The sequence below is a fragment of the Marmota monax genome, unplaced genomic scaffold, assembly GCF_021218885.2.
Source record: "Marmota monax isolate L192 unplaced genomic scaffold, Marmota_monax_Labrador192_F-V1.1 WCK01_AAM20220418_F8-fsc00588, whole genome shotgun sequence".
In the NCBI taxonomy this organism is placed as follows: Eukaryota; Metazoa; Chordata; class Mammalia; order Rodentia; family Sciuridae; genus Marmota; species Marmota monax.
Window position 1 is genome coordinate 246,996 of NW_026694368.1, and position 13,029 is coordinate 260,024.

At 35.1% G+C, this 13,029-nt stretch overlaps 1 protein-coding gene and 1 pseudogene across 1 annotated transcript; one reads left to right on the forward strand and one right to left on the reverse strand.

Annotated features, from left to right (window-relative positions):
* Positions 1 to 4,084: 4,084 nt before the first annotated feature.
* Positions 4,085 to 5,030, forward strand: LOC124109242 (olfactory receptor 4S2-like; annotated as a pseudogene).
* A 6,810-nt stretch (positions 5,031 to 11,840) lies between these two features.
* Positions 11,841 to 12,794, reverse strand: LOC124109241 (olfactory receptor 4S2-like). Its single transcript, XM_046467766.1, has one exon. The coding sequence runs from the start codon at positions 12,792 to 12,794 to the stop codon at positions 11,841 to 11,843; it is 954 nt and encodes a 317-aa protein (XP_046323722.1).
* Positions 12,795 to 13,029: the final 235 nt, after the last annotated feature.

The window sequence follows — 13,029 nt, forward strand, 5'->3', positions numbered from 1 at the left end:
GCATGTGTGAGGCCCTGGTTTCTATTGTCGACACTGAAAATAAAGAGTGCATGTGTGTATGTGTGTGTGTGTGTGTGTACATACACACATGCTTACAAACACATGGTAGGCACTTAATCAATTGTTAAGTGAATAAACAAAATAAATTAAAAAACAATAGAAAGATCTTGAATAATATTCTATAATCATTTTTCTGATAAATTACCTATGTGATTCTACATGAAATAAGTAGAAGAGTTTGAATTACACTAGACCACTTATTTAGGTGTACAGCAGATAAAGGTGAGGTCAGGTGTTGGGAAACATCAAGAACTTTTTCAAACTTCCTTTCCATTGTGATTTAACACGTTACAGTGAACAGCACTAGGAGACATCAAATGAAACACTGAAGAGGTCAGGCTGTGCCTAGAGCAGGCCACAGTCCTTTTCCTGATAAAATGTGGGAAACAGTATCAAAAAAGATATAATTCAATCTTTGGTGGACATTTGCAATTTTATGCTCAATATATAGACACTGCTATGGACGTATGTAGTCTGTGTCAGGGGATACAAAATTGAGGTTGTGAAAAACTGTCATAGTAAGCTTTGATTATATCTGACATGTGTCTGATTTTCATCTTTGAGTAACTAAAATCCTGATTTTCCTTCAAGTAATCACAGCTTTGCCATTTTCTGAATATAAGATTTGGGCATGGTCATTTCCCACGTGTGAAAATATGGCTTTTGCCTGTTTGATCAGAAAACATGTTCTTCAGATTTTAATGACTGGCTCAGGTATATTTTGGCAAAAAAAAAAAAAAAAAAAGAAAAGAAAAGAAAGAAAGAAAGAAAAGGCAACATTTTTCTTCAAATCATACATTTTTCCTACTAGAATTTCTGAGAATACAGAGCCAGCACTTCTGGCAATCTTATTCAGAGTTGACTCCTGTCAACAAAGAAGGAAGTCAACTTGGAAAAAGAACAGAAGGAACTAACTTATTAATACAATTTCAATTGTAGAGTTAACCTATTTCCAAATAATGTGACCATTTTTAAAAAATACAATTTATATATATATATAAATTGTTTTATATATATAGTTTTATTTTTTGGTGCTAGGGATTGTCCCCAGGGCCTTGTTTATGCTAGGCAAGCACTCTACCAACTGAGCTATATCCCAAGCCCTACTTTATAAATTTATTAAAATGAAATAAAAATCTAACCTACCCATCCCAGAAACTAAAATATTACCAATATTTGCACCTATTTTTATATCCTCCTTATTCTGCCTACTATCTCATCTTAAAAGTGATTAATATTATGAATTTTAAAATGTGTATTTATCTTGATGTTTAGAAATAAAATATATTTGTCATATGTGTATTTAAAAATTACATATTTTTGAATTTTAAATAATTTGGCATACTATATGCAGATTTTTTGCAATTACTTTTATTTTTATTCAAAAACAAATCACTAAAGTTTGTATTTGTTTTTGAATATAGTTGTGAATTAATTTTCACTGCTTTAATTGATATTCTGTATTGTGTTATATTATTATTTCAAAATGTGTTTATTTCTTATCCTATCAATGAACATTTGACTCCAACAAACAGTATATGGTGGACAATTTTGAACATATGTTCTAAAGGGCAATTCATGGGTTGTAGATTACTTGATTTTATAAAATGCTATAATTTTTATGCATCAGAGATCCAGAAAAACACTCTAGTTTATGTGGCAAAAAAAGAGAACTGGAATATTTGAGAACTGATTAACTTACACACTGAAAGAGAGGATTAAGTAGAAAAATGTTCTATTTTTTCTTGTTATTGTTTTAATTGGAAAGTAGGCAAATGACGTCATCCAGAAAATAACCTAAGCTAATATTTTTCAATGTCAATTTCAAAATATCAATTCTTAGTCATGTTATTCTATCATTTTTAGAATAAAGTGTCTTGAACACTAAAATAGACTGATACCCCGAGGAAAATATTTTCCTTAAGGCCTAAAGACTTCCTATTTTTATTAAATATTGTTAAAATATGTGGTCACTAAAGTTAAATAGGATATATGTAGGTGTTTATAAATGATAAATAGAGTTATAAAAAATTTCATCTATGCTCCCATATCTACATTATAGATGACTTGCAGAAGTTAGCAGAGGCATAATAATGAAGAATCTCGGGATATTTTATGAAAACTTATAGTTCCTTTTATTTTGAATATAACCTGGACTCACAACCTACCCAAATAAAGTAAAATCTTCCAGGGCCTTGTGAGTGCTAGGCAAGCACTCTACCAACTGAGCTACAATCCCAGCCCCTATCTCCTATTTTTAAAATAATAATGAGATATATCATCTTTTGTCAGCTCAGTAAATAAATGAACTTCCAGAACCTTGAGTCCTAAATGAATCCAACAGCATCTAATGGCAAACTATTTTCAGTTATTTTATCTTATAAGAAAAAATTCCTTAAATTGAAGAGTTCAAAAAGGCTATTAATAAAAAGATTTACATTTACAGGATGGTCTCTGGGGTGGCATTGGGCCACCTAGCAACCCCCAATCCTGAACACATACTTCTTGCTTGCAGTTCTCAGAATAACTGGAATGTGCTGAAATGTAACATCTTGAGCTAAGGACTTCATATCTAGATTACCTCAGGTTTGTTCTTGTTTTTTTTTTTTTTTTTTTTTTTTTAATGTCTGACAACACTTTCATCCTGCTAGGTAGATATCTGCTGTGGTATAGTACCTAGAGAAGACTATTTTGGGGTCCGTCAGCTGCAGTTTAATAAGAGACACAGGTAAGATCCCATCTGCCCTGCACAGCTTTCCTGCGCCTCCACAACCAGCTTACTGTGAATCCTGAGATTTTACTGCCCCTTGCTGGCATCTGGGATTAGCAAGGTCTCTTTAATTAACTTCTTTCTTGGGAATTCTGTCTCACCAGACCCAGGTAATTGGTAAAAATTGCAGTCAGAGGAACAGTAGGCTGGTGCAGTTGGACTCCTCTTCCTGGTAGTTGGCATAGTGATGATATTGCTACCTGCCATTCAGTAGGTGTCCCCCCTGGGACTTGTAGCCAGTGCAATGAATCTGCTTCAAAACATTCATCCTATATTTAAAAACCTACTGTGATTTGTTAGAAGTTTGATAAAGGTTTTACATCCCAACTGTTTACTTAGGGTGTCATTTCTTTGGATCATGAGCTATCCAAATGATAATGAGGTATTCTTTAGATCAGCACTATTTACAGTAACTTAGAACCCTAGCCCCTGCTCTGCTTGTGAAGTGAGGAAGGGAAAAGAGACTTTCTCAAGGTGTATGGCAATCTGAGGTCAACAGCTTCTTCCAATATGGATTCTTGGTCTCCCAGGCTGATGCAATGTTTTAATTATTCAGAAAGTTGCTGCCAAAACATTTCCATACTAACAGGCACTCTTGTTTATAAATTCCCCAGTGATAATCCAGCATCAATGTCTTTTTGGCAAGAAGCTTTGAAACTGAATTCTACTACTGAAAATGGCTCCAACTAGCTGGCCCCAATGCTCTCACCAAAGTCGATGTTCTCTGAAGTCATTATGTCAGCAAACTTTGCGTGGTGTTTCTTTCCTGGGGATGAGGGACTCGCCTATCGTGACCAGGCAAGGCAATATTCAGAAGGGACCATGTGGACATGTTCACTTCTAGGATCCAAGTAAGGGAAACTTAATCAGATATACAGTTAACACCATATTCAGTGTTTTTCTGAATGGTGATTTAATCTTTTATAGAAAGAGAACTTAGTGAATGTTTATACACAAATAATATCAACATGAATATCCAAGATAAACTTTTGATAAGATACGTGATTTATTTCTGTAGAGTTTGTTTCCTCATATGACATGAATAAATTGGATATATTATAGAGGAAAAATGATCAGAATAGATGCACTTTACTAGTCTAGGGATGCATGTCAGTCAGTAGTCAGTACTGATTGTTCCATTTTTAACTACTGTGATCATTCACTTGAGTTAGAAATAAATGCTGATTGTCTTTCTGTGTTTTTTTTTCCAGATGATATAGTTATTTTGAGAAGTTGACCTGTTGGATTCATTCCATGGAAAAATTAGACAATATAACTGGACTCATTTTCCAGGGCCTTTTTCAGACCCCAGAGATTGAAGAAGTCTGTTTTGGGGTGTTCTCATTCTTTTAAACAGTCATTCCTCTGGGAATCCTCCTCATCACGCTGACCATTTTCATGAGAAATCTGTTGAAAACACGTGTATTTCTTCCTCAACTTCCTGTCATTGATGGGCATTTGTTTCCCCTTCTGTCACAGCACCCAAGATGATTGTTGACATTTTAGGAAAGAACAAAACTATCTCTTTTGTGGAGTGCATGTTGCAAGTCCTTGGGGTGTATTTCTTTGGTGGCACCAGAATCTTCATCCTTATAATAATGGTTTGTGACCATTATGTGGCCATCTGAAGCACTATATGACCATCATGGACAGGGGGAGGTGCAGTAAATATTGTTGGAGACCTGGGTAAGTGGATTCTTCCATTCTGTTATCCAAGTGGCTCTGGTAGTCCACCTAGCCTTTTGTGGACCCAATGAGATCGATCACTACTTTTGTGATGTCAGCACTGTGCTCAAACTTGCCAGCACACACACCTATATTATCGGTGTCATTGTGACAGCCAACAGTGGTACCATCACTCTGGGGAGTTTTGTATTTTTGCTCATTACCTATAGTGTCATTCTGGTGTCTCTGAGAAAGTAGTCAGCAGAAGGAAGGCACAGAGCTCTGTCCACCTATGGAGCACACATTGCTGTAGTCATCATTTTTTGTTTTTTGTCCTTGTGTGTTCGCATACAAGCGCCCCAATGTTAACTTCTAGGAGGATAAGATAGTGGCTGTATTTTACACCATTATCATTCCCATGCTAAATCCTATAATTTATATAACCAGAAATGCAGAAGTAAACAATACTATGAAGAAACTGTGGGGCAAGAAGGTGTTTGGGACCAGTGGCAAATGGTTGGGAGTAATAATTTAAGCTGAATGATCTTAAATTTTGTCACTCTTGCTTATATATAGTTCACAATGAACAAAATAATGATGCGACTAGATTTTCAGAAGAACAAATGAGAACTAGAATTTGTTAAAAACTAGAATATCACTCATCATTACTTAATATTAATTTTGTTATTTCTTAATCAAATGATTTTCTAAAATATTAAGACTAAGGAAATATTACTAAGCACAGAATCTCAGCATCATCATCTTATCCTCAATTTTATTTTTGCTATTTTCTTTATATGATTTTAAAACCTACTCTGAGATACTTGAGGTTGTTTACAGGGTTAAGACCTTTTCTGGTATGCATTAAGCTATTAATAGGTACTTAATTTTTGAATAGATATGTGTAAAACATGACAAATTAGCTAATTCATTTTGATAGCAGTCCTACAAAACACAATCACATGTCATTCCAGTAATCTTGGAATGGCTGCAGAGGTGTGAGCAGCATACCAAAATAATAAAACTAAGCTTAAAGACAAAAGATTGGTTACTTATTTGGACTGGACTTTCTTATCTTATTCCACCTGTGTATTATCAAACGACTTATACCAGACAAATACGTTTTTTCTTATGCTAAATTCTTGTGCCCTGATGATAGATTTCTCTTTCACATGAACCATGCATGACCTGAGATTTTTATTTATTTATTTATTTATTTTTGTGTGTGGATAAGTGTATCTCCAATTGTCTCTCTGCCTCACTCTAATATCCAGCATTAGAGTATAACAATAAATTAGAGTATAATAATAAATTAGAGTATAACAGTATACACACTGGGTCTTCTTACATTTGTATTAGTGGTTGAGAGAGGGGTAGAACTATCACTCATGGATACCTGAGGGTTGTAGCTCAGCTGTAGAGTGCTTGCCTAGCATGAGTGGGACACTGGGTTCGATTCTCAGCACCACATATAAATAAATTAAAATTAAGGTCTCTCAAAAAAAGAAAATATTAAGAAACAAGAGTGATACCTGATATTGGTGTATTCATAAAATCATAAACAAAGATATCTGGATTAGAATTTATAATAAATTTATAAACCATGCTCTAGAAACATAACGATCCATTGTTATGGTCCAAGATTAGACATTGTAAGCAATAGATCTCTTTGTTCCCTAGATCAAGTTACCAAACCAGGCTGGTGAATAAAATCACTTTGCAATTTTTCTGACCCAATTAAGCTAGGATTAGGGGTCTTACAAATATTTGTGTTCTGAGTAATTGTTTCTAGTAGTTTTCATACAGTTGATGGAACATATGAGTACTTGCACTTGGATTTGATGATTTTGATATTCCTAGAATCAGGAAATTTGGACTATCCCCAGTTTGAAGAAGTATGATCAACAAGAGCTTTTTATTCTATTAATACACAATCATAGCATTGACTGCCAGACTGATGTTGTTATACCATTGCTGTAAAGAAATGGGAAATTATGACTTCTTGTAAACTTTAAATGAAAAAAAAGCCAAACATTCTAATTTTTCAGAAAAACAGTTTTCTTAGTAGTGAAAAATATGAAAATTTTTCTCCTCATTTCTAATTGCTAATGTTTATGCTTCTTTTCCTGGAATAGCATAAACAAATGTAAATACATTTCTGAGCAGCACTCAATGGATTGTATGAACAGATTTCATGTTCATTCATATTTTATGTCTTTTCTCATATAAACATATCCATGAAACTAATATATTTATCATATTTTTAGGTGTCTCCAGAATTAAAGTACTTTGTGATTTCTGAATGAGAATTCCTTAAATATTTCAGTGTTTTGACATATTTAGTTCGTATTTGGTGATCAGCTGTGAATTTGATTTGACACACAGAGGAAGGTAACTCTGCTATTGTATGCATGAGGGAAATGAGGTACATGAAGTATTACTGGGCCCACTAAGAAGTCTTAAATTAAACCCAGCCATTTCCAGTCTATGTCAGCTGAACTCCAGCTTACCTAGAGACCCATGAAAGAGAATTAAATGTTTTTTTGTGTGGAAATTCTGAGTGTTAGGGTGGACATTTCCACAGCGTTTCTGAGTCTGCAGATCTAAGGAGACAAGTGTCAAATACTTGGGCAACTAAACCACTAATCTGCATCCTCAGCCCTTTTTAATTTTTGAGACAGGTTCTTGCTAAGATGTTGAGACTTGCTCAGTCAAGCTTACAATTTCTTAAAAAAGGACAAAACGACCAAACTATGATCCTTTATAATTTCCATTGTAAAATATTATGATGTCAATTAAGTCTGGGGTCTAGAAAGAAAGAATGAGTTCCAGAATTTAAGATCTGGGAGAGATTTAGAGATCATTTGGACAAGGTCTTTGTATACAGGTTCAGAGAAGTGAAGAAATGGAGATTTACTTTTTTTCCCTTTTTTTATTGTTAATACACTGAATAATATTGGTATGGGAAGTTTGAATCCTTCAAATCTTTTGTGAGATTTTATTTCTAAAATTGGATTATCTTCTGATTTTCTCTTGTTGGTGATGCAGGAGCTTCTGTAATTTAAAAAAAACAGCATTTTTTAAGATTTCTTCCATTTATGTGTTTAAAAATTGGAGAAATAATCACAGTAATCACTTGGACACACAAGAACGCTCTGAGAAAGTTTTATGCCAAATATCAATTCCTAATATGGTATTCACCAGTTTTACCTCATCTGAAGGATTATGATAGTATGTTAGGTCTCTTTTTATTTGTAATAAGTTGCTTATGATATCCAACAGTCCTCAAATGTCTGGGTATTCGCTTGCCCCCAAATACCATCATTTTGGTGAATAACACTTCCTCAACCATTTTTTCCCCAAAGGAATCCCTGTGGCTTCATACCAACTGTGATAACCCATAGTTCTGTCCAAGTTCCTAACAGATGCTCATGGAGAAGGTCCCCGTCAGAAAGACTACTACTTCTGTGACATGTTCCCCTTGCTGAGCTGAGCTGACATGAGGCTCCTGCACATGACAATCATTACCATCACAGGGATGATGTCTCTTTTAGTATTTGTTGCCTTTGTAATTTTTTATACCATCACTCTGTTCACCTTGAGGACCTGCTTCTCAAGTGCCACCATCTGTGGCTCAGACATCACTGTGGTTTTCTTGTTTTCTTGACTATGTCAGGGTTGATTCTGCCAGCGATGACACAGTGTTTGCTCTGTTCACACCACTACTTCCCCCTTGCTCAAACCCCTCATTTACACACTGAGAAATATAGACATGAAGAAGGCCCTGAGAGATTGTGGGGCCAAGACACGCTGAAGGTTATTGAAGCCTCTGGTGTTGGCACCCTTTGCCTGATCTTGTTCCCTATCCAGAATCAATGTCATCAACACAACAAAGATGGGATGTGCTGTCACCCACAGTAACAAACCTTGGAGAGAGAAGACCCCTGGCCACTCTATTTCTGTTGCTTTGATTCTCTGAGATTTTACACAAGAGAAGTAGATCACATGACCTCCTGGTCCCTCCTAGCTCTGACATTCTTCCACTTATTCTGTTCTTCCTGAATCCACACATATGGGCACTATAATAGTCATCAGAGAAATGTATAAGAACTGTATTTATGTCCTGCTTTAGAAACAAATATCTTCATGGAAAAACCAGCTATGTTGGGAGAGGTACTAACTTCTTCCATTCATTGGTTTCATTGCAATAAAGAAAAATGAAAGCAATTTCGAAACATGAGTATGCTGTTTATTTCAGACCTTTCAGTTAACAACATGTATTTCTAAAATAAAAAATGCAATGTAATTTTGCCTCTTGCATATTACTATTGAGCGTTGCCTTATTTAATTCTTAGTACCCTTTAGGTGGTATATTTCATTAATTAGAACTTAAAATTGAAGATTAACATCTATTTCTTTCAAAATTTCAAATTTATCACAATGACAATACTTATACGCTCATTTTTTTCACCTTTTTATTGGTGCATTGCAATTGTAGTTAATAATGGCATTTATTGTTACATATTCATACATGTACACAATATAACTATGCAATTTGACCTATATTACTTTTGTCATTTACCTTGGCTGTAGCTCTCATCCCTTGATCCCTTTCCTCCACTCACCCCCCTTTGATTTTTAGAAGATCTCTGACACACACCTTTTTTTTTACTTTGTCCACTTTGGCTTCCACATTTGACAGGCAACATAAGACCCTTCACTTCCTTTCTGAGTTTAACTTATTTCACCAAACATGATGGTCTCTAGTTCTATTCATTTTTCCTGAAAATGCCATGATTTCATTTTTCCTTATAACTGAATAATACTCCATTGTGTGTGTGTGTGTGTGTGTGTGTGTGTGTATATATATCACATTTCCTTTGTCCATTCATCCATTGATGGATACCTAGGCTGCTTTCATAGTTTGGCTATTGTGAATTGTGCTGCTATAAACCTGTGCATGCATGTAGCATGGTAGTAACATGACTAATTCTTCAGGGTAATCACTGAGGAGTTACATACTCATTTTAAAAGTCTTTATAAGTGTTCAAAAGAACTCTGTTTTTGTGAATGTACAGCATGGAAAATTTCCCAACCTGTGTAATGTTTTGAAATTAGAAAAAGAAATGTAATGAATAAATGGATATTACTGGGGTGCAATTTGTTAATGTTTACATAAAACATGCAAATAATAGTGAAATTTTTATTATAGCTTTCAAACTATTCAAATTTATGTCCTTTTAAACTATTCAAATTGATGTTCTGATCCTGGATTAAAAACTGGGACAAGTCAGTCACAGGGGTGCACACCTGTAATCACCATGGCTCAGAAGGCTGAGGCAGGAGGATCATGAGTTCAAATCCAGCCTCAGAAAAAGCAGGTGCTAAGCAACTCAATGAGATCCTGTTTCTAAGTAGAAAACTAGATAGGACTAGGGATGTGGCTCAGTGGTTGAGTGCCCCTGAGTTCAATCCCAGGTACACACACACATATACACATAAACAACAGATCTGGGGTGAGTCTGAGTTTTCATGTTTCTTTTTCATCTCCTTCCCAGGAATCACAAGTCCACCTACCTCCTCCCACAGGAACTACTCAGAAAGATAATTTCAGGAACAGGTATAGCTTTATAAAGTGGCTGGTGAAAACTTGAATACTCTTTCATGTGCTTTACTTATTTGGTCTCTGTGAATCAAAACAATGCCATCTACTACTTTCCCAGGGACATCAGACAAACAATTATTTAGTATAAAGGCATTAAAAAAAGAGTATTATAGAGAGAAGTTATCAAATGTGTGATATTTATTTATTATGCTGTTTTGAAAGCTCAGCTCAATTTTAGCTCTCTGTTCACTGGACAGCATAACACAGGGGGAAACATTCAAAAGACCTGTTTGTATTCCATCAACTCATAGAACTCTTATATTCTAACAACATGAAGAGTCATCACGTCCCAGGTCCCCAATTTGTTTCCTGACATGTCACTGCCTGCACAGAAATTCACAGAGAATCTTGTTTAAAATATAGATTCTTATAGACCATTAACCTGGCCTAATTGAAAAGCTTCTCTTTTAAAATGTCCATTTGTGCATGAAAAATAAAAGATAATTATCATGATGAGTTTGTAAAGCATTGACCAACTCCTTTCAAAATTTAAAAATATAGAGGCACATAGAGACCCAGCAAATGAATGTCTAAAGTGGATAAAATGGTGAACAATACAAGTTTGTATTGTTCAAGCACAATGCCTAAACATGGTTTTAATTTCAAATTCAAACATCTTTTGAATTTTTTAAAAACTTTTTTGCTTTTAATTCTGTGGATACATCCCTACCACAGGTCACATATTATGCACTATGGTCCTTTCCATGAATAATGTGTATACTCCTCACCCAGGCACAGATATAAAACCAAGAATAAGCAGTAGCATGGATAATCAATGTCAGGAAAAGACAATGAATCAATAGTTGAGGCCATTGGTGCTATATATATTTACTAAAAATAAATAAATAAATAAAAAATAAATAAATTTCAGGCCATGGCTCATGGAGAAGGAAGGAGAACTGGGTCACCAGAGAAAATATCAATTCAAACAAGAAAAAAAATTAATAATACTGAGATGTTGTAATTGAAAGGGGGACTCTCACAGCTTAATAAGGTCAATCTTCTCACTATTAGGGTATAATGAGCACCACAGTATGGAAAGATTTTTCCCAAGACCAAATGATGAAAACTAATCTTTTGTCTTTCCAGCTTGGGTGTTATCTCTTTGACCTTCTGCAAACACTTCTACTCTCAGTCCAGGCTTATTGGTTTAGTTTTCCCCATCTTTTGAAGAATTTATATAGGAGAACATTAGCTTTGATGTATTGCTTTTTATGTATTCTACAATCCATGATATTTATATAGGAGAACATTAGCTTTGATGTATTGCTTTTTATGTATTCTACAATCCATGATATATATATGAGCTTAAAATGCACCAGTCATAGTTAAAAACCACAGAAATGGCTTTAGATAATAATTCATAGAACATTCTCATTTTGAAAATTAACAAAACATAAAACAGAGAAGAAAATAATGATGCTGAATATGATAATTTTAAGATTGTTAGTTACAGGAATACCTAACATAGATTTCAGGAAATTACATGAGTATAAAATAATTAGGATAATAATGATCATACCTTTTCTTTGTAAAATGTGTTTTTTTTTTTTTTCATTTGTTCTTTCCTCAAACCCTGTGAATTTGTCCTGGTTGTCTTTATTGTACAGAGGAGTTAAACACAGTGTAGAAAATTTAAGATAATTCATAAAATCATTCAGTTTAAATTATTACTTCCAACTATTTCCCACTGGTCCAAAACACCTTCTTGTCCCACAGTTTCTTCATAGCATTTTTTACTTCTGTATTTCTCAGTGTGTAAATCAGAGGATTCAACATGGGAGTGATAATGGTGTAAAATACAGCCACCATCTTATCCTCTGAGAAGGTAGTGTCAGGCCTCATGTACATAAAAGTACAGGGACCGAAAAAGATGATGACCACTGCAATGTGGGAGCCACAGGTGGACAGAGCTTTGCGTCTTCCTTCTGCTGACTGCTTCCTCAGAGTCACCAGAATGACACTGTAGGAGAAGAGCAAGATCGCAAAGCTCCCTAGACTAATGGTACCACTATTGGCTGTCACAACAATACCAACAATATAGGTGTCTGTGCAGGCAAGTTTCAGCACAGGGTGGACATCACAGAAGTAGTGATCAATCTCATTGGGTCCACAAAAGGGCAATTGGACTACCAGAGCCACTTGGATAATGGAGTGTATGAACCCACCTACCCATGTCCCCAGCAACATTTTACTGCACATCTCCCTGTCCATGATGGTCATATAGTGCAGGGGTTTGCAGATGGCCACATAACGATCATAGGCCATTACAGTAAGGATGAAGATCTCAGTGCAACCAAAGAAATGAACTAAAAAGAGTTGCAGCATGCACCCTGCATAAGAGATAGTTTTGTTCTTTGCTAACATGTCAACAATCATCTTGGGTACTATGACTGAAGAATAACAAATGTCTACAAAAGACAAAAAGTTGAGAAAGAAATACATAGGAGACTTGAGCAGGTTGCCCGTGCAAACTGTCAGCATGATGGTGAGGTTTCCCAGAAGAATGACTGCATAGAAGAATGAGAACAGCACAAAGCAGACTTCCTCAACTTCTGGGTTCTGGGAAAGGCCCCAGAAGATGAATTCAGTTACATTGTTTATTTTTTCCATGGGATGAGTCCATGAGGCCATGTTCCCCAGAGAAAAATTACCTGAAGGACACATGAAAAGGAACATAATCATTTATTTTTAATTCAGAACAAATGAATAATTATCGTAGTTGACCACAGAAAAATGGATAGATAGTCCTGATTGGTATACACACTTGAAAATGAATTGCATATTTTCCAATTTTCTTACTTCTATATTATATCCATTTTTTTTCCACTTCAGACAAAGAAACAATGTTCAGAGAGAACATAAATCA

Bases quoted from the DNA above. Each gene is read 5' to 3' on its own strand.
- LOC124109241 (XM_046467766.1), bottom strand. From the start codon at position 12,794: ATGGCCTCATGGACTCATCCCATGGAAAAAATAAACAATGTAACTGAA.